At 39.7% G+C, this 20,138-nt stretch overlaps 1 protein-coding gene across 1 annotated transcript in view; it reads right to left on the bottom strand.

Moving 5' to 3' along the window:
- Positions 1-20,138, bottom strand: part of LOC118406256 (low-density lipoprotein receptor-related protein 2-like) — a gene marked incomplete in the record, with an annotated part of 97,758 nt that overhangs the window by 66,935 nt on the left and 10,685 nt on the right. Inside the window, 28 exon segments of the mRNA XM_035806184.1 lie at positions 67-192; positions 693-818; positions 1,034-1,279; positions 2,320-2,451; positions 3,147-3,380; positions 3,749-3,979; positions 4,471-4,575; positions 5,014-5,190; positions 5,686-5,826; positions 6,243-6,496; positions 6,886-6,980; positions 7,150-7,250; positions 7,676-7,879; positions 8,310-8,450; positions 8,881-9,098; positions 9,467-9,664; positions 10,151-10,242; positions 10,244-10,375; positions 10,923-11,098; positions 11,741-11,869; positions 12,394-12,510; positions 12,659-12,796; positions 13,239-13,355; positions 13,833-13,952; positions 14,369-14,485; positions 15,021-15,140; positions 15,612-15,731; positions 16,096-16,203. Of these exon segments, the coding sequence (XP_035662077.1) occupies positions 67-192; positions 693-818; positions 1,034-1,279; positions 2,320-2,451; positions 3,147-3,380; positions 3,749-3,979; positions 4,471-4,575; positions 5,014-5,190; positions 5,686-5,826; positions 6,243-6,496; positions 6,886-6,980; positions 7,150-7,250; positions 7,676-7,879; positions 8,310-8,450; positions 8,881-9,098; positions 9,467-9,664; positions 10,151-10,242; positions 10,244-10,375; positions 10,923-11,098; positions 11,741-11,869; positions 12,394-12,510; positions 12,659-12,796; positions 13,239-13,355; positions 13,833-13,952; positions 14,369-14,485; positions 15,021-15,140; positions 15,612-15,731; positions 16,096-16,203 (4,215 nt within the window).

Here is a 20,138-nt window from a genome sequence, read left to right as displayed (position 1 = left end):
TACAGTAACTTCGCCTGCCTGTGTTGTGTGCACTTAAGGTAAGAAAGAAGGTTTTGCATGACTCACCTGTGACCTTACAGGTGCGTTGATCGGGTTCCAGCTGGTACCCATCGTCACATTCACACTTGAAGGAGCCCTCCAGGTTAGTACACATCTGGCTGCAGTGTCCAGGGGGGTCACATTCATTGATATCTGGTAAAAACAACATTCAAAATGTATCTAATTGGGAAACAAAGTTCTCTTCAGTTCTATCCACACTTCAACATAAGAAGTATCCAGTCTCCACAAGCCATGTCTTATTTCATAGATGAACACAAGAAATGTTGTCTTTAACACAGAAAATAAGTTACTGATTCACACATGAAACAGTCTTTCTCAACATAAATATAGTGCAAATCTCTCTGAAGTGTCCAGTTTCACATTCATTCAATTCTTTGAAGATATATCTGGTCATCGCACATATTTCTTGCCATCATAATGAAAAGGCTTGGACCTGTGGACAAACATATAAGCTGATCCCTAAAAGTTGCAAGATAATCAAATATTTGACTTTATTCAGTCAAATGGAGACAGTATTATTGCTGAAGATGTCAGTTACAATGTAGTGCTCACAAACTCTTTGGACAACCAATTTTCACACAGCGACTATATATAAGAAAACATTTCGCTGGAGTTGTCCACACTCATCTCACCTTCGCAGACCTTGGTACTGTTCTCCACCAACTGCCTGCCCACGTTACACTCACAGTCCGCTCCGAACACCGTCACTACGCAGATGTCGCTGCAGCCGCCATTACCCTCATGGCAGACATCTGTGTCTAAAGAAAAACAAAGCATATTAAACACAGTCATATATATGTGTATATGTATACATGTGTAATTGATATGTATCTTGAGGTGTTTTTGAGACACACTCAGGTCTTAATACACTTATAGACTCCAAACCATGAAAGAAGTGAAAAATAACAGCCAAATGTACACTTACAAACACAGACCAAGTGTTACTAAATATAAATAGAACCTGGTGACTTACTGCATGGTCCCTCATCTGCACCATTTGAGCAGTCCTCTGTCCCATCGCACACCTGCCCGTAGGGAATGCACTCATCCACACCAACACACTGCCACTGGCCCCACAGGCACGAGAAGGACGGCGTCGGGCAGTCCTGTTCGTCCGACATGTCTCCACAGTCGTTATCGCCATCGCACACCCACCAGCGAGAGATGCAGCGATTCACGGTCTCACATTGGAACTGGTACTGGCTGCAGGTGAAGGGAGCTGAGGGGAGAAATTTGTTTTAGTTTCAATTTATTCAGCAAAGTACTGTAAACCCATGTAACACTAGTTCATCTTTGTCTGCAGGATAATCTATATCGGTTATATTTAAAGCTTATGAGGGTAAGTTATGTCGGTAAGGTTTCAATTTTAGGAATAGCAAAGTCTCAATCTGAAACATGGATTAAGAACATCTGCTGTCAAATATTTCCAACTATGGCAAGTTTAATCTAAGGCCACAGCAAGTAAATTTTATGGATGACATCCTCTGCAGACTGCAAAAATAATGAGATAGGGCGAAAAAAAAACAAGATGGGTAAAAAAAAACAAGATGGCTAAATTTTCAAAATAGACACCATAAACGTCGTAACAAGAGTTTAAGTGACAAAACATGGTAGCACTGACAACAAATCATTAATTCCTGTATTCAAGAAGTGAACTAGTGTTGTTTAAGTGACACTAGTGTGGTAGACTGGTATTACTAACCAAGTTGCCAACTACACTCATGACTTCCATAGTGGTTCCACTTTTACAGCTATTCAGCTGGTTTCACTTCTATAACTGCAGTAATGGCTACCACGCTAGTGTGACTTCTACAAGTACAATCATTAGGCTAAAACACAACATACTTTCCCATTTTGACACTTTCTCGTCATGTTGACCATTTCCAAAGAAGAAAAAAATTCTTGTTTTTTTTTCTGAAATCAGGCGAAAATTAATGAGCGCGCGGATGTCATCCATAAAATTTACTTGCTGTGGCCTAAGTTATCAGGCAATGTTCCTGCAAAGCTTGTGAAAAAGCCTTAAATTTTTAGTCAGACAAACGACTTCTTTGGATTAAAGTCTTCCGTGGAAGTATGGACAGGTGCAAAAATTATGATAGAGTCTGAGTAAAAAGCCCTGTACTTTTAAGTATAGCTTGACGAACATTCATACTGCACAAATTAACCACTATCAAGAATTATTTTTCACAGAAAGTATGAAAAAATCTAATTGGTGCAGGCATAAAACTATCCAAGTCAAAAGGGAGATCCTTTGCTTACGGCAGTAAGTGTGTTCATCAGACCCATCCACACAGTCAGCATGGCCGTCACACTCCCAGCGTGCAGGGATGCACTCCTGCTCTGTCGTACAGTGGAACTCGTTGGCAAGGCAACCATCCGGGGGACGGGAAGCTGGGAATAAAACAATATATAATAAATTCGTATTTTCCCAGAACTATCGTATAGTGAAATTTGCTATCACCAAGCACAGTAGGGGCATCATCTCTGGATAGTTTTAAAGAACGCTTGCAGATAGATGTGCAAAAGCTAGGTGTGACGGGTCCTTCGGTGTAATATAACCAGCTGCTGCCGCGCCGCGTTCCTGCAAAGCTGGTGTGTTACGCCGAAGGGCGGTTATACCGGCTATATAGATACAGAATATCAGACACTTAGAAAGCAACAACGGAAACAAGATTTTGAAAATTAATTTCCTGAGCTGCATTATCTGTAAATGGACACTTAGATCTGTAATTCAAATCACAAATAACTGAGTTCTAAGTAGCAGCACTTAACTTTGTAACAAAATAGCATTATCTATGCTTGATTTCAATTTTTATTCATGCATTTGGACAGAAAAGATGCTTCACCTACATGTACATTCCTATTGCATCAGCTATACTGTTTAATATGAGTATCTAAATGTAAATGCAGTTTTGAAGGATGATGGTCTACATTTAGTTTCTGAAGTAATGTAACAGTTACTGATATTTAAGAAAATATTTGAAGTTAAGTCCAAATGATTGGCTGCTAGACTGCCCATCACTCAATCAATGTTTACTATGGCCAATCACATGGCTTGTTACAATCTGCACAAGGTGATAACTCACGACAGTCCTGTTCGTCCGAGCTGTCTCGACAGTCTTGGTGACCGTCACATCGTCCGTAGTTTGGTATGCACTGGTCGCCCGAGGCACAGGCAAACTCCTGATAAGAGCAGGAGAAGACACAGTCTCTCTCGTCTGAGTCGTCCGAACAGTGGGAGCTGCCATCACACACGGCGGATTGTGGCACGCAGCGACCGTTGTCGCACGTGAACTGGTCAGCACGACAAGTCAACCCCTCTGGAAAGGCAAAAACGTGTTGGTCTCATCATTCTTTCAACCAATCGCCTTTTTTTCCAACCAAATCTGCCATATATTTAAAATAACGACAGGTTTCCTAAATGCACAAAATATTACTTTTGACTAACACTTACAGGATATTCTTGTGTGGGAAGAACTTTCTTCTAGTATCATATATACATGTACAAAGTACCAGTAACACAACCAAGTTTTCGATATATCTAAAATAATGACAGATTTCCTAAATGCACAAAACACAATAGCAGTGACTTACACTTACAGTGTATTCTATCATGCACACCATCTGGTGTTGAAAGGACTTTGTTCTAATATCATATACCAGTAACACAATAAGCGTAAACACTTACGACAGTCTCTTTCATCAGAACCATCCCCACAGTCGTTGTCAGAATCACAGCGCCAGAAGTCTGGGACACACCTAGCGTTGTCACATGTGAACTGGCCACTCCTACAGGACGTAACGGTACAGTTTGCCTCGTCCGAACCATCGCCACAGTCGTCATCGTTGTCACAGCGCCAGCGGCGAGGGACACAGCCCCCGTTGGTACAGTGGAAGGAGAGGGGGGAGCACGTGTGCTCTGAGGAGAAAGAGAGATCAAAATAGTTGTGTATGCTTTCAAGGTAGTTCCAGGAAAGAAAGGAAGCTTTACGCAGTTGGAACAATTGTGTAGAACAGTAGACTTACACAACACATATATTTTGCAGGGTTGTGATTTCATAGTAAGAGATTAAAAAGATGTGAAAATAGAATCACAAAAAACATTAAGATTTACATTGTATAGTAATGGGCACACCAAATGCTATCATACATGCTAAAATATAACAGGAGTCATGCAGGGTCTTAAATTTCCTTTAGGACAGGAAAAGAGCTTTTCACAGTGTTTTTAGTTTGCATTTGGAACAATATTACAGTACATACCAAGAAGGTTCCATCAACTTCCACTGTTATTACAAAACCCAAATTCAAAGTTTTATGATTTCACAGTGAGATATCACTTCAATAATTGAAAAAATAAAAGTAACATGAACATTTCAGGATTTACAGTAATTACAAGGTTCTCCCCCTGACCTGTTCCACATCCTTCTTCATCAGAGTTATCCCCGCAGTCATCATCCCCATCACAGCGGTAGTACCGGTAGATACAGCGCCCATTGGAGCAGGGGAAGGAAAAACCTTCGGATAGATAAACAAGAGCGACGTTCAAAAAAACATACTAGCAACATGAGTTTGTTGCTGAGGAAAAAGTATACTGTATAACCAGAAAATGAATTGAGAAGTAATAAATATATTTCATCTCACAAATTCAATGTATCTTCTGTATTCTCCTAATAACGAGAATAATCTCCCTCACTTTAAATTCCCACAAAACCTCAGAATTGTAAACAAAACTACTACTGTACACAGACGCATTTCTAATTCTAGACACTTCTTTACCATTGCAACCAATGATCAGAATGTAAAGTAGTTCATTACAACTATGTTTCATAACAGAGGATCAATTGAAGATTTTAATGACGAAACATATATTCATGATATCTGAAATGTTTGACAGTTTACAAAACCTATGGAGTTGTTTGTAATGAGTAACTTTTGTACTGTAGTAAGACTTACTGCTGAGACACTGCGAGGTCGGTGGTTGGTTAGAAGGATCAGGGTTGCAGGTTCTGCCATCGGAGTCCAGACTGAAACCGTAGCCGCACGCACACTTGCGCTGGTTGTACCGTACCGTGAAACAGAACTGGTCACAATCGTTCCGCGAACCACCGTCCATTGTGCACAACGTATCCCCTATGAGATTAAAGTAGAAATTTGAAAAATGTTATCACAGTACTTCATGAACATATACTGTAAATGCAGAAACTTTCGCGGTGGTTTAATGTTCGCGGTTTTTACGTTGGCCGCTTCACCGCGAACTTAAAACCACCGCGACCATTTTTCCATCGCAGTAAAAGACTACAGTGCATGGTGCTATCGCAAGTTTAAAACCACCATCCCTTTTCCCGCTACCACGAAATTAAATCCCCGCGAACTTAAATACATTTACAGTATCTCTGAGAGGACAGAGAAGCTATAGGTAGTTGTTTTCACTGGAGTTGAGGGAAGAAGTACATGTACTTGTTAAGTGCCTTTCCCCAAGGTACAACATTGGGGCAAGCTCGAGACTGGACTTCAGAACCTTCACATTTTAAATCAACATCCCTAACCACAAGGTCACCTTGTCAGTTTTCAAAATCCCTGCTCTACAGTAAAATCTGTGAGGAATCCTGCAGACAGCTGACTTACTGTTGCTCTGCTTGGCTGGATCAAACACCCTCACTTCCATCAGCTGCTGAATCCCACGCCGAATTGTTTGTTGGTTCCCGCCGTCCGACTTCCGCACACGATTAATGGAACGTGTGTTCCAGTCCGTGAAGTACACATAATCTGCATTGAATAAAAATCAAAAATTTTAGAAAAGAGTTTCTTTATTCCAAAATTTAATAACAGCCGAAACTTATTCTATTGGCCATATTACCATTTTCATTCTGCAACTCATTGAGCAACAACATCTGTAGAATTTCGAACTCTCTTTGTCCAGAAGCAGAATCATTTATCATTGGAATATGTTTGCTACAATATAGTTCTGCAATATACTTCTGCCTGGGATAACAAAAACTGTATAAGACCAGTGAAATCTATAATCACTGCACTTCAATAGGCCAAGAATAAAAATAAAACAATTAGTATACAATCATGTATATGCACGTCTTTACTTAGTCTATGTTAAATTGAACGAGATTGTTTTTAAATAGCTTTGAGACTGCAGGTGGTTGCCTTAGGCCAGGTTTGCTTGCACATACCTTCATGAACAACAACCCCAAATGGATGGTTGATGTATCTGACATTCAAGCGCCCTCGATTCTGTCCTCCGAAGTTACTAAACTCTATCTTGTCGAAAAAGGCATCACACCAGTACAGTTTGAGCTGGGGATAGTCGATGCTCAGTCCGTTGGGCCATCCCAGGGTGGTGTTGACGATAACGGTACGCTCGGAGCCATCTGTCAATGCTCTCTCAATTCTGGCGGGACGCGACCAGTCCGTCCAAAAGATGTATCTATGTGGCAAGGAAAAGAGTATCTTCTTCTGATTCAGCAAACAGAATACTTTTGATGAAAAATTGGTCAAAGAAGTCACTGTGTACAAAAGGACATGCAATAATCTGTACAATTTGAAAGGTGAAGTATATCAATTAAGCAAAGTCATAGTACGAATTGCACAATTCATGTGCAGCAAGATGCATTGTAGGTACATGTACAAAATTTAATGTTATATGTGAAAGATAAAGGCCTTTAATTTTGTTGACAGTTTTTTTTCTAGATCATGCTTGATACATGTCCTGTCATGTTTTGTGTTTGTTATGTGCTCTTGTAGGTGTTGTTATACAGTTTTGACAGTATTATGCTTGCATTTTTTGTGTAATTGTGAGAACTGAACACAACTCACCCGCTATGTGGTGCAATGACGATTGCCCGAGGGTTCCCAACATTCACACTTGCAATGGCTTTCCTCCATCTATTTTCCAAGTGCACCACGTTGATCTTTCAAAGAACAGAGAAACGTTAAATCACACATCACGTACATACCAAACCTTACTACAACTAAGGAATAGACAAGGTTGATTGCAAAAGAAGTCATTTGGTTTTTCATATTATACAAGTGCTACCCAAAATATAACCTTCTCAGCAAAGGTAATAATTTAACACTTACTGTATTGAAGACACTGTCGGTGAAGTACAGGTGTTTGGACTTCCAGTCCAGAGCCAGACCTTCAGGGCCCATGGCTCTTGATGGCACCACAGTCTCTTTACCTGTAAAATAAAGTACACTGTTGGTAGGCATTTAACATTATTTCTAAACAAGAAAGTTAAGAAAGTTTTGTGACACAAGTTATGTTCAGGTACTGTCTGCATGAAATGTAAAGGAAACATTATGTTGTATTTCTGATTACAGTCTATAAAAGTTCTCTTCTTTTGTCTTTTCAAGATTTAGGCCAAGGTGATCCGTCAAATAGGGACCTAGATTTCATTTTAGTTCTATTACAACAGGAATAAGAAAAACATGACATACATGGAACGATCCTAGAACATTTTGATCACTTGAAATGCTTGCAAGAAGTCCATCCAAAAAAGGGCTAGAGTTGGCAGGTTTTGCTTAGGGGTTTTTAAACCCCTAAAAAAAGACTTAAAAGTCTTTAAAAACTTTAAAAGTCTTTAAAAACTTTAAAACTTGTGACCTGTTCCATCTGTCTTAATGCGGTAGATCTGGTCCTGGTTAGTGTCAGAGTAGTAGATCATCCTCTCCTGCACATCGAAGTCCATGCCGATGTAGAAGGACCGCAGTCCCAGGACGGGCATCATGGCGTCCACGCTCTGCATGGGGTCCAGCGGGATTCCTCGCACGGCATATCGCGAGGAGAAGAGCAAGAACTTGTCCAGTCCTGGGAGAGAGAAAAGATGCTTCTTACCAACCATTACAGAAAATAGATCTTCACTTAGGGCGAAACCAATTCATTTCCTTTCCTAACATATTAAGTACAACTGAAGCACGAAGATGGGTCCCATAGCCTTTTTGAGGCAATTTTGGTTGTGGGTTGTTATCTACTGAGTCTAGGGTACTGTGTTTGTTAAATTAGAAGGCAGAGCCCATCTCCCTCCTTTTGCCACCTTTCACCTCCCAAGCAAAAGTCGGGTATCCATTCTACACTTGGATAGAGCGATATACCTTTCCCAAAGACACAATGTCTAGCCAGTAATGTAAGAAATTGAACTCTAGATCTTATGTCCACTTGGCCATCTGTTGCCACACCACATACAAGAGCCCAAAATGACAACAAGGGATCAGGAGAAAACTTTCAAATTTTTACTTACTGGTACAGTTTCTGTTGTCAGGAGCCAGCTCGTACCCTGTCTGACACATACAGCGGTAACCCAGACCATCATTGTCTGACCGATGGCTCAGCACGCACATCTGCGAACATCCGCCATTGTTGTTTCCACATGGACTAGTTACTGGAATAAAGAATGCAAAAAAATTGAGTATAAACTAATTAAGTGCACTGACATACATTTTGTAGAAGAATACAGAGCATTGTACATGTATACTGAGATTGAGGCATCAGCTAGAAAATGATATTTATTGCTTATACATGACTTCTTACTAGTCTAAGTTCATTTGCAGTGAATATTGCTGTACAGTGTGATATCATGGTAGATCTAAAATATGATGCAACAAATAATGACCAATGACCATGATCCGTTGAAACGTTTTGATCAGTCAGATTTGACAAATATAATTGCACATGAAATTGTGAACTTAAAAATGCAGTACTGTTGGCAACTCCTATTCTTGCTAGTAGAGATTTTCATTGCTGTCTTGTAACATGTACGTCACACAATCCCTGATATCTTGGATTTAATAAATTATTCTATACATATTTACCTTGCATTTGTCTGACAGGATGAACTGAGACAACCCCATACGGTCTTACAGTGGTTTCATGGACGATCGTCTCGTCAGTTCCTGTTCCGTCAAACTTGTTGATGCGGACAACTCCCATTCTTGTCCAATCAGAGAAGTACACGTAGTTCTCGAACAACGTCACGTCGTATGGGTGAGGTATCACATGGAGGCCCTGGCTTCCTGACACTATCGTTTTTCTGCAAAGTTTAAGGAAATATTTTCAATGGCTAAATGCTGACAAAAGATGGTGCATGCTATCTAAAATGTCTGACCGTTTACAAAATAATGATACGCCCAGTGTTCCCTGAACTCTTGCACAATTTTTAGAGATTAGCTGATGTTCGCATGTCCGAAGCCTTGTTCAATAGTTGGGGTAGATTTTTGACTCATTACTTCAGTCCCATGTCCCTGAGATCACGTGCTAAAAGTAATAAAATCAACAAGAGCGAGAAAACTCGCGAACTACATTTGTCTTTGTTTAAAACATTAAAGCTTGTTGACTGTGTAACAGGAGCATTATGTAGAAGTGTCACCAGTTTGACTGTAGGTTCAATAACAGCTGTACCTGTCAGTGCCATCATATCTGACCGTTTCCAGTACATCCAGTCTCCCGTCTGCCCAGTACACCCTCTTGTTCACATAGTCCAGCGTCACTCCTGCCGCCCAGCTGATTCTGGTGTCCACCAGGTTAAACCTGTTACTGCCGTCCATGTACGCTCTCTCGATCTTCGGCGTGCTCCCCCAGTCACTCCAGAACATGTATCTGTTTTTCAAACATCCAAAATACTGCTGAAACAACCTTATCATATCAACATGTGTACAACATGTGTTATACAAAATGTAGTAGTCAGTACCTCTATATTGGAACCAGTGGCCCACTAATTATTTGTCAGAAAGAAGACAGCATTTTGTACAATATATGGAATGTACAAAATCTGTGACCTTTAAAACATTTTCTACAGAGACCTGAAATCGTGAAACCTTTTAGATTCCCTCTATCCTGGACTGTACATCATAGCAGCATACTTCGACAGTGGTTCTTTTTCACAGTAAAAGGGAAAAGAAGGTTTTCAAAGTGTTCTAAATTTGTGGTCGAAGTTTTTCTGCATTATAGTAGCTATACAAAGGAGACGTATTTGCGGCATAAAAAATTTGTAGTGTCATGAGTTTGCAGTGGAGTGGTCACAGCAAAAAACCACCCCAAAAGTTTCAAGGTCTGCTGTGGCAAAACAACTTTTTTCTTTCCTACCCCACAGAAGGGTCGAGTGCAATCCCCCTTGGTTGGTCGATGTCCTCTGCCACCAGAGTTGCTCGCATCGTCCCGTCCAGGTTACAGATCTCGGATCCTGTTGGTGCCGCTCTCCCCCAGGTACAGCTTCCGGCCAATCCAGTCCACCGCCAGGCCCTCGGGGGTCTCCAGGCCGATGTTGAGGATCTCACGCTGGTTGGAACCATCCATGTTGGAGCGGAAGATCTAGGTGAAGAAAACATTTATCGAAATGTCATGCCAAGTACAGATATTGTAGGGCAGCAAATGTCTTCAGGTTGTATGTGCGAGTAGTGTAGCTACTACAGTATTAAAGAAAAACATAATCTTTAAATATCCATTCAAGCTAACAGAAAAGCTGGAGGTAGAGTACCTGGGAAAGGACAACCTCAAGCTAACCGTACACACTTATGCCACATGTTCAGAAAAGACGCTGGTGACGCATAATCCCATTTAGTGGAACTTTATTTGAGCCAACATGAAAAACAGCTGGAGGTAGCAAGAATGACATATAGTGTATACAGTAATGTTACCAGTAGGTTTTAAATTCCTCTTGTTGTTTTGTATACCTCACATTGGGCCTTTTACCTCCCAAACCTAGTGTGGAGTGAGGAAAGCCATGCAATGCACCTTTCCCAATGTTTAGCCAGACATACCAGCAATGGAACCTGTAGCCCTTCAATCTCATGTCTGCTATGCTAAGCACTCAGCCATACAATGCCATAAACTAGAAAAAGAAACAACAAAAACATACCTTATTGTTGATGGAGTCTGACCAGAAGAGCAGGTTTTCGTTGTAGTGGTAGTCTATCCCCAGCACGTTGGACGTACTAGTGGATGAGGCGGACATGATGTATCGCATGTTGTTACCATGGAGATCAGTCGACAAGATGCTTCTTCCGTTAGAAAAGATAATCTGAGGTTGAGCAGCTGAGGAAATAACAATAAAGGAGACATTACACTCATAATATCATCAGATAATGAGGAATTTCAGGACTGAGCTCCAACTAGGTACTAATTGAGTGTCATGAAAATGAGGACCATTCAATTCATTATAAGATGTCATCAAGTGTACAGTTTTTGATAATAGACTCAATCAATGTAATACTTAATATGCATACATGTATGTCAGGATATAGATATTGCAATTTGGCAGAATCACTGATTCTGCTGGTAGAGACTATGATCTTGGTCTGTCGACTGCCAATATAATCAATGATTTTACCAGGATCGTACAATCGGTACACTCAACAATTGTATTGGTAGAGATCCCAATCGGAGTCTGGAAATCTTTTAGTGCAAGTGGACATTCCCTTAAAACACAATCAGAACTTTTCAACTTTGATTCATGTCACTTGAGATCAATAGAATGAGTTGAAACTCAGATTTACAAATGGAACATTATCACATCCCTAGCATCCTGATCCCAACTTTGTGAACAAACTGCAAATGATACAAGTATCTCAACCAGCAGAATCTGAAATTATACCAGACTGCCATCTCCACCCATACATGTAATTTATCAGTTTGACACTTCCCTGCTTGAAGGAGTAAAGAGAGAGAAATACTAACTCTGTGTTGAAGCTCGACAGTGCCGTCTAGACTCCAGCACGTATCCCTCAGCACAGGAGCAGCGGTAGGTGCTGGGTACGTTGGTGCACATCTGGTCACACGTGCCCCACACAGAACACTCATCAAAATCTGTCATTGGTCAAAGACAGGACAGTTATTCTTTAATACATCACAAGTCACTGTCAAATAACACCGAATGCTTTCTAAATGTCTGACTGTTTTAAGATTCATCCAATTGCTTGAGACACCTTTATATTGAGTATCTCATTAACTGAAAGTCAAACTTTCATCAATACACAAGTCAAGTGATTCAACGTTGACTCTACAATGCTTTTACTTTTAGTTTCAAGAACATCTTAAGTGGTGATTATTTGGGTCAACATTGAAATTCCATTGTAGAACATAGGGGAACTATAATTGTAGAACAAGTAGAATCTTAAATTTGCTGTGATGGAGAACAAATACTTCAAAACAAATGCTTTTGAAAAAAGTAGAAATTACAATTCCATTCACACCAGGATCACAGACCTTCATGCAGGCCAAGATTGTAGAATTGAAACCAGTCCTTTCACTGGGTGAATCCCAATTCACAAAACCTAGTATGAGCAGGGTCTAGCTATAGGATGACTACAAGTTGATATCAAAGTACTTGCCTTCACAAGTCCTGTTGTCACTGGCAACCTGATACCCAGGCTGACAGTAACAGATCCCTCCATCGGGCGAGGCACGACAACGGTGTTCACATGCCAACGTTCCGCAGTTCGAGGAACCTATGGCAAGAGTCAATTCAAGGGAAAAGAGATACAGAAGTGAGAGAGGTAAAATGGTTAAAATCATCTACCTTCAGTTTAATTCTATTTCCATTACTGGATCAGGTAAGGATTTATAATAAGATGTGCAACAGTTAACTGTACTTACTGCAAGAGAATCCAGGCCTGCTTTCGTCCATGTTGTTAGGACAGTCTGACTGCCCGTCACATAGCTGTGAGATCTGGATACACTGGGTGGTGTTAGGGCAGGCCCACTGGTCAGGCTGACAGGCTGGGGGTGTCGGCACTGGATAGCACAGTAAAAACATGGTTAGTCTGACGGATAGGGAGTGTTGGCAATAGATACACTAGCACAAAAACAATAAAAGCAACAGCAAATTCTAAATTGTTGGTTAGAATTTTAAAAGCAAAGCAACTTATAGCTTAGTAGAAAAATTCTCTTTTGGGATAACTGTACATATTTGAACCTTCTAAAACCCAAATACGGCATTGCCTAATACTACAATTTTTCCTTGTAATTACATTCTAACCAAAATGAAGAAACAAAACCAAAAGATATTTTCAACTTCTTAAGTAAGAACTGATATACTTTTGAGGGTTCTTTAGACCTTCTCACGTGACAATTACTAAATACCGTGTGCTTTTGATCCGTATTAAGGATTGAAAAAACTCACAACTAGTAATAATTTTTAGTACTAAGTCAAATAAGTAGAAGTGATGACACTTACAGCAAGACATCTCATCGCTAGCATCACCACAGTCATTGTCAAGGTCACAGATGTACTCCTGGGGTACACAGCGCCCGTTCTGACACGTGAACTGGTCTCCGCTACATGTGGGGAAGACTGCAGAAAAAGATTGTCAGTGTTAGATCCAAGAATTTCAAATATTAAACGAAGAAAACTTGCTTGACATTGTACTTGCTGTCTATGCAACAAAAGGTCATAGCAGAAATGTATTTAACTTTACCAGTATGTCTGTTTGTTTGTTTGTGAACTGCATAATTTAGGAGGATTGGAAGGATCTTTTGTATGGTGAGAGGTGTTAGCAAAATAAAGAAATTATTGTCCCCTGGGGCTTTCTACAGTTATGTTACAGGACTGCTGATTTTGCTATCATGGACATGCTATGGTCATGATTTTTCAAATATATATGGCTCTTGGGCTTATAAAGAAGTGGAATGTACGTACTTGGACTCCCTAGCAGCTTTTTCTTTAATTGCAGTGGCCAATTTTGTTTGAGATTTTCAAGGAGGATAATTAAAGAAGAGGTGATCTCTTGTAAGGGTACTTAAAGGACATTGACATTGAGAAAGAACCTACCACAGTCATCGTGCTCATCTGAACCATCCCCACAGTCGTTATCGTGGTCACACTCGTAGCTGCCGGGCACACACTGACCATTCATACAGGTGAACTGTCCAGACTGGCATCGAATGGTGGCTGGAAAAAGTCAAGAAAAAAAGGTAAATCTCAGTCTCAATGGTGCAGTTTAGAGTGGGCAGGACCCTTGTTCAGATCAGAACTCACTGACCAAGATGCTCATTCCAGCAATCCAACAGTGATGATGAAATATGAAAGAAAAACCACATTCACATGACTGCATGAATTTCTGTAAATCTTGAAACTTTTGCTATGGTCTTATCTTTTGTTTTGCTTTTTTGGGCAGTGACTTCTCCACCACAAATATGCATTTCCAATGTATTACTATTGTACTACAGGCCTGTTTTAACAACGAGTTCGAAATTCCTCATTTTCCCTCCTATCACAAAAGTGTAAGTTTACAATATTGCCACCTTACAACACTCTCTTTATGACTCTTTGGAATATCTAGAGAATGATTATACACCGGTACTTACTACAGTTGAACTCGTCAGACCCATCTCGACAGTCCATGTTGCCATCACAGCGCTGGTTGGAGTTGTAACACGCACTGTTGTTACACCGTAGCTGGGACGACGAACATGTCGGGTACGCTGTATGTGGCAGGGGGAAAATAGCCAAAGTGTGAAAAGCATCATATCCCTTCTCTCATCACCTTTTGCAATATTTATAATTTGTAAACTTTTTATCTTTTGAAGGTAGCTGCTCAGAGGAAGGTTCTGTTTCACAGTCCTTTCACAGCAGGATATTTGATTGGATAACGAGTCTGAGATTTCTAAATTACATTTTGGTCAGTAGGTTGGTACTCTCTCAATCATTGCACCATTTTTAGAGATTGGTCAACATTCGCAGGTCAATGAGCCCCAGTCAATGGAACAGAGTAGACTTTAAGGTGAAATATTTGCTTAACTCAGGAGCGATTTTGAGGTTCGACAACCTTCTGACAATAGTAATGACAATGAGAGTAAGAAACATTCTGACAAGAGCATTACAGCTCAACTTTATAACTTAAAAGGTCCCACTTTGTCAACAAAGATAAGGTTAGTACAAGCAGAAATTAAATATCAAAACTATGCATGTATGTTGGTGGTTACAGTTGATTCAAGTTTAATATCAAGCAGCACTCACAGCACTGGCTCCCCTCATCACTGCCATCTGTACAGTCGCTCACACGGTCACACCTGTAGTTCTGAGGTATGCACCTGCCGTTCGTACAGGTGAACTGGTCTGACCTACATGTTCTCGGTGCTGCAACAAACAAACAAACAAGACATCAAACATCATTTCTTATTGACAAAAGGTGAAGATATATTGCTATCAGTCTAGTATCTTAAACAGTGGAATGGCAAAAGGCATCGAAACAGGTTGTTAATTCCCCCATTCTATACTTTTTCTTAAGATTTCATTCAGATTTTTTTACAGACAAAACTGACATCTTGTGAACTTAATGATAACTGCAACTCAAATGTGTTGTATCTTGTCTAGTCTAGTATCTTGAATAGAATTCAGCAGAGTGCTAACATAACGAGTTGTTTCCCCCTATCATTTCTTGGTCAATAACTTTTTCTGATAACTTAAAAAAGTTAGATTTTGTTTTAATTCACATCTATCCACAGTCAAAAATGCCATCTGGTGAACTTGATCATTACTGCAACTCAGACGTACTGTAGTTTAGAAGTAATACACTGAAGTTTCATCTTCAAGTTAAGTAAGACTTACGACAGCTCTGATTTTCATCTGCATTGTCGGGACAGTCAGTCTCGCCATCACAGACCCAGCTTTGGGAGATGCACTGTCCGTTTGTACACTGGAACTCATTCGTAGCACAGGCAGGGAATGCTTGGGGAGAAAAACGATCATTGCAAAACTTCTGAATGGCATAAACGTATGGGTAGCGGTTCCTTTTAAGTCTTTACTCCTTCTTTTTAACTAGAGATTCAAAGGTGATTGAAGGTGTTCTATGATAAACAATCTACCAGAAAGCTGGCCACAACCTATCCTTAAAAAACTGACACACTAGTACTTGTACTTACCAGTTTTATAGACAAGCGATTGTTCTTTATTTACTATGACTTCATAAATCATATAAAACTTCATTCTCATGTTACAAGTCCTAGTCCTAATCTTCATTTTCAAATTGCCATAGCAACAATTATGAGGTATTTCATGAAGGCAGAGTGAGACTGGTAACATGGGCACTTACTACATGACTGTTCATCTGAGTTATCGAAGCAGTCGTCTGTGCCGTCACATCTCCAGTCAGAGTCGATACAGCGACCATTGGCACAGGTGAACTGAGAATCTGTACAACCTGATGAAAACATAGGAATAATGTCACCATGAGTCTTACTACTCTCATTCTGTGTCTTCAATCTTTGTACATTGTCATCAAAGTCTATTTTTATCCCTACATACACAGTTAAACTGCCCAAGAAACCACTCAGGGTACTGAAAAAATTTGGTCCATGTAGAAAATTCTTCTTGATTGGTGTCAATGGGGAATTTTCTACAGGACCAGCAAAAAGTGGTTGTGGTCATATTGGCCAGGTCGCCCTTATGTAAAAATTTAAAATATGGTCACTTGTAATGCATTGAGCTTCCTTGAGAACATTTCAGGACCATCTATATGTAACATCTAGCCTTTCTACAACAACTAAATAAACATTTGTCAGTAGTTATTAATTTCTTTCGTTATTTCCTTCCTGGCATTTGGCAACTCCCTTTCAAATCTAAGACGTTACAATGCAATTTCAACAACCCACCATGTCAGCTTCTAAATTCAGTAAACATTTCATTGCATCATTGGAAACTGTCCCACAAACTTGGTCTTTCCAAGAAGTGAGGGTCATCCCATTTGACTCATCCTTGATCGGAATGTAATACAAGCTCCAATGTCATCAAGATCTCACACCTCTACGCAGTGGGGGCACTACATCCTACTGTAAATCTGGAAATATTTGCAGCAATGTTGTTTTTGACAAAACCTCTTGTTTTCGCCAAAAACACTTTTATACTATACGAAAATTCCCCATTGCAACACATTAAAGTTTACACAAACTGGCATTGACAAAGCAAGTCAAGTGGGGATGTTTTGGTAGAAACTGTTTTATTATGCAGTAAACATGACACATGAACTTGAAATTGGCCATAAAAACATATGAGCATATCAATAAACATAAACTTGAACTTCGCAATAAACATTTTCACAGATTTGGCAATGATCCCTCTACCAAGAATCATGATACTGCAGATATGCATTTTCAATGTAGAATACAGAATTGTTGCAACCAAAAATTCAAAACACCGCAAAAATATTCTGTCTATTTCTCCTCCTCCTCACCGGTCCCATAGCCTCACCGGCCATAGGGGCAGCACTTCCATCAACATTTCTACCATGAAAAAAAAGTGAATTTACAGTATATGGCCTCTAGAAGAGGATGTTGACACACTGTCAGGTCACAAACCCAGCTGGAACAGAATAATGTCCCAGGGACCCATCTGTTTTGTATCTTTCCATTAGACATATTGGTCGCTTTCTTACTTGAATCAGCTTTACATTACACTTCAACTGGTAAACACCAGTCGTGCCGACAGCTCTTAAATATGTAGCAAAAACATGAACTCTAACATTAAAAAAATTCTGGCAACTCAGTATAACAGGTGTCAGGTGCAGCAAACTTCAAAGGATAGGAGATATAAACACAACAACTTCAAAATTACAGCTTTCATCTTTGAGTGCCGAAATATCTAACCACAAAGTTTGGTGCAATTGGTTTTCTAGTAAACACGTCACAATAACTTTATAGTCCAGTCAAAAAGCTGGCATGAGAACACGTTTCACAAATTTATACATGCAAAATTTTTACATCATTCTACAGTGACTATGACGATTACAGTGACTACTACTTGTACATGTATGCAGATTCCGGGGCCTGTGTCCACTTGTCATCACCCTACCTCCCCCAGAAGACAGACTGTCACTCTTGATTTATTTTGCTGACATCTTGTGCAACCTGGCACCAGGTACAAGATGTGGACCAACAGTTTCATCTACTTTACAGTATAATGTGTTTGCCACGCTGTAATAAAAGATTTCTAAAGCATCTACAGATAAATTACAAAGCCTGAATGCAAGAATGCTTCAGGGTCTACACAGACCAGCTCCTCTAATCTCCAAGCAGATCTTATGGTAGCATAAGATAGTATCAAAAGCTGGCAAAGGAGTGAAGTCGGCCTACATAGCCTAGGAGTGTGTGCGGCTACTGTAGCAATACACACTTCTAATCCTAGGCTGGCTTCACTCCTTTACCAGCTTTTGATACTATCTTATGCTACTGTACAATCTGCTTGGAGATTAAGCTTCTCTGCTACAGGGTACCCATCTTTACATAGCAAACATTTCTAGACTTACGCAACGTGACATGGATTCAATTGCATAAGCAATGCTCCCTCTGGTGCCTTGTGGTAGAAGTGCAGCAGGTATTGCCCTTTTAAACTATGGCAGTGGCTCGACATATATGATTATATCCCCACTTTTGTTTTATCTCTCTGTGCAGATTTAACTTTTTGAAAAAATTACATTTCACCATTTTGGAGTTATTATCTATCTAGCTATCTAAATTGCTTTTACTTTTGAGAGGTGTGCTACAACTGTTTTATGCAAGGTACTGGAAAAATACAAGTATGCTATTATGCTAATAAATATCTCAGCGCTCTCAGATTTCAAATAATGGCCTCCAGTGTTGCCAAAACATTCGGGTTTATCACCTGCTGAAGTGTATAATAAAGATATAAACCAGGTGATATATGGCATGCAAATCTGGCTATGTAACTAAAGCAAAGTAGTTTATACAATGTTTAGGCAACAAGGCAATGGGAGCGACCGAAGAAGCTAGACCATTTAGCCCAAACCACTTGCGTAACAGCAGTACAGTTTCATAATATGAGAGGCACATTGGGTAAAAAAGATATGGTCGATATGAAAAAAAATGTCTAGAAATCTACACAATTTATACATGATGTAATGAATACAAGAAGCTAATACTACTAACAATGTTAACATTAAGTCTTACATAATACTAAACATTATACACATGTACTACTGCAAATCTATGCTCTAGTAGTAGCTTCTTCTCTCTATGAAATCATACAGTATTTCTAGTTTACTAATGCCTGCAAATGTTCGCTATCTTAGATAAACCTCATGTCTCTCTCTCAAAAAACTCTCTCAAAAAAACTTGAAAATTTTGTTTTATTCAGTCTTCCTCCACATGATAAAGGAATCCCCAGTAAAATGTACCACCCCCAAAAGCTGTAACTGGCTTAATAGACATCCAGGGGTCAGACAGGTTATAGCCTCTGGGATCAGGTGTCAAGTCCTACAAGCCATCATGCTGTCACTAACTACTGTTGTATATCGTGAAGTTACTATCAGTCTATGTAGTATATCATGTACATGTAATACTTATAAAAAACAAAAGTATAGTGACCCCAACAGAAACAAAACTTACAGCATTTAGAGTAACTCTTTGTCACCGTTTGAAGTAAAGTGATCTAAAAGTACAAGCGGAATTTTCTATACCTAAAGTCTACGATTTTATTTTTAACTGCAATGCATTTAACTGTGGTCATCTATCTTCAGAAAAAATGAAACTATATTTCAATTTATGACTTTAAAAATACAGTAATATTTCATGCCCAATGTCAAAAGTAAGTCAACTACAATAACTCTAATCTGTACATTTTGCTTTGTTCTTTGAAGAGTTCCTTGTGTTTCAGAAGAAAGTAAGAGCTAGGACTAGGAGTCTGCGAATTGTAACAATCTCTCCTGCCTGCTAGAATGTTTGTACTTTCTGTACCCTTGACCCTCCTCAACCCCCTGAAATGTCTTGGCTGGATCCTCAAAATAAACAAACCTTCCCTGAGCTCGGTGGACTCCTTAGTAGCCCAAATGTCATAGAAGGTCAAGCTTTGCCAAGCTAACAGTTAAGTTACTTCTGTATCTGTCAAACTAATATGTCATCAGAGGAAACCAGATTGTACAAAAGCTTGCCAATTTTTATAGCAAAATTGATGTTCCTGTTAGGACTTTTCTCACTAATGACAGGATGTTCCTGTGAGGACAAATTTTTGCAATTGGCATACAAAAATCATGATGATGACGTCAACCCTTTCTCAAATAAAATTGGATCCTGCAGGTAAAAAAAAGCTGCTAGGTGGCCCAAACTTACACCACTTGTTATGACT

This window comes from Branchiostoma floridae, chromosome 18 (genome assembly GCF_000003815.2).
Source record: "Branchiostoma floridae strain S238N-H82 chromosome 18, Bfl_VNyyK, whole genome shotgun sequence".
NCBI lineage: Eukaryota > Metazoa > Chordata > Leptocardii > Amphioxiformes > Branchiostomatidae > Branchiostoma > Branchiostoma floridae.
This window is presented reverse-complemented; position numbering and strand designations above follow the sequence as displayed.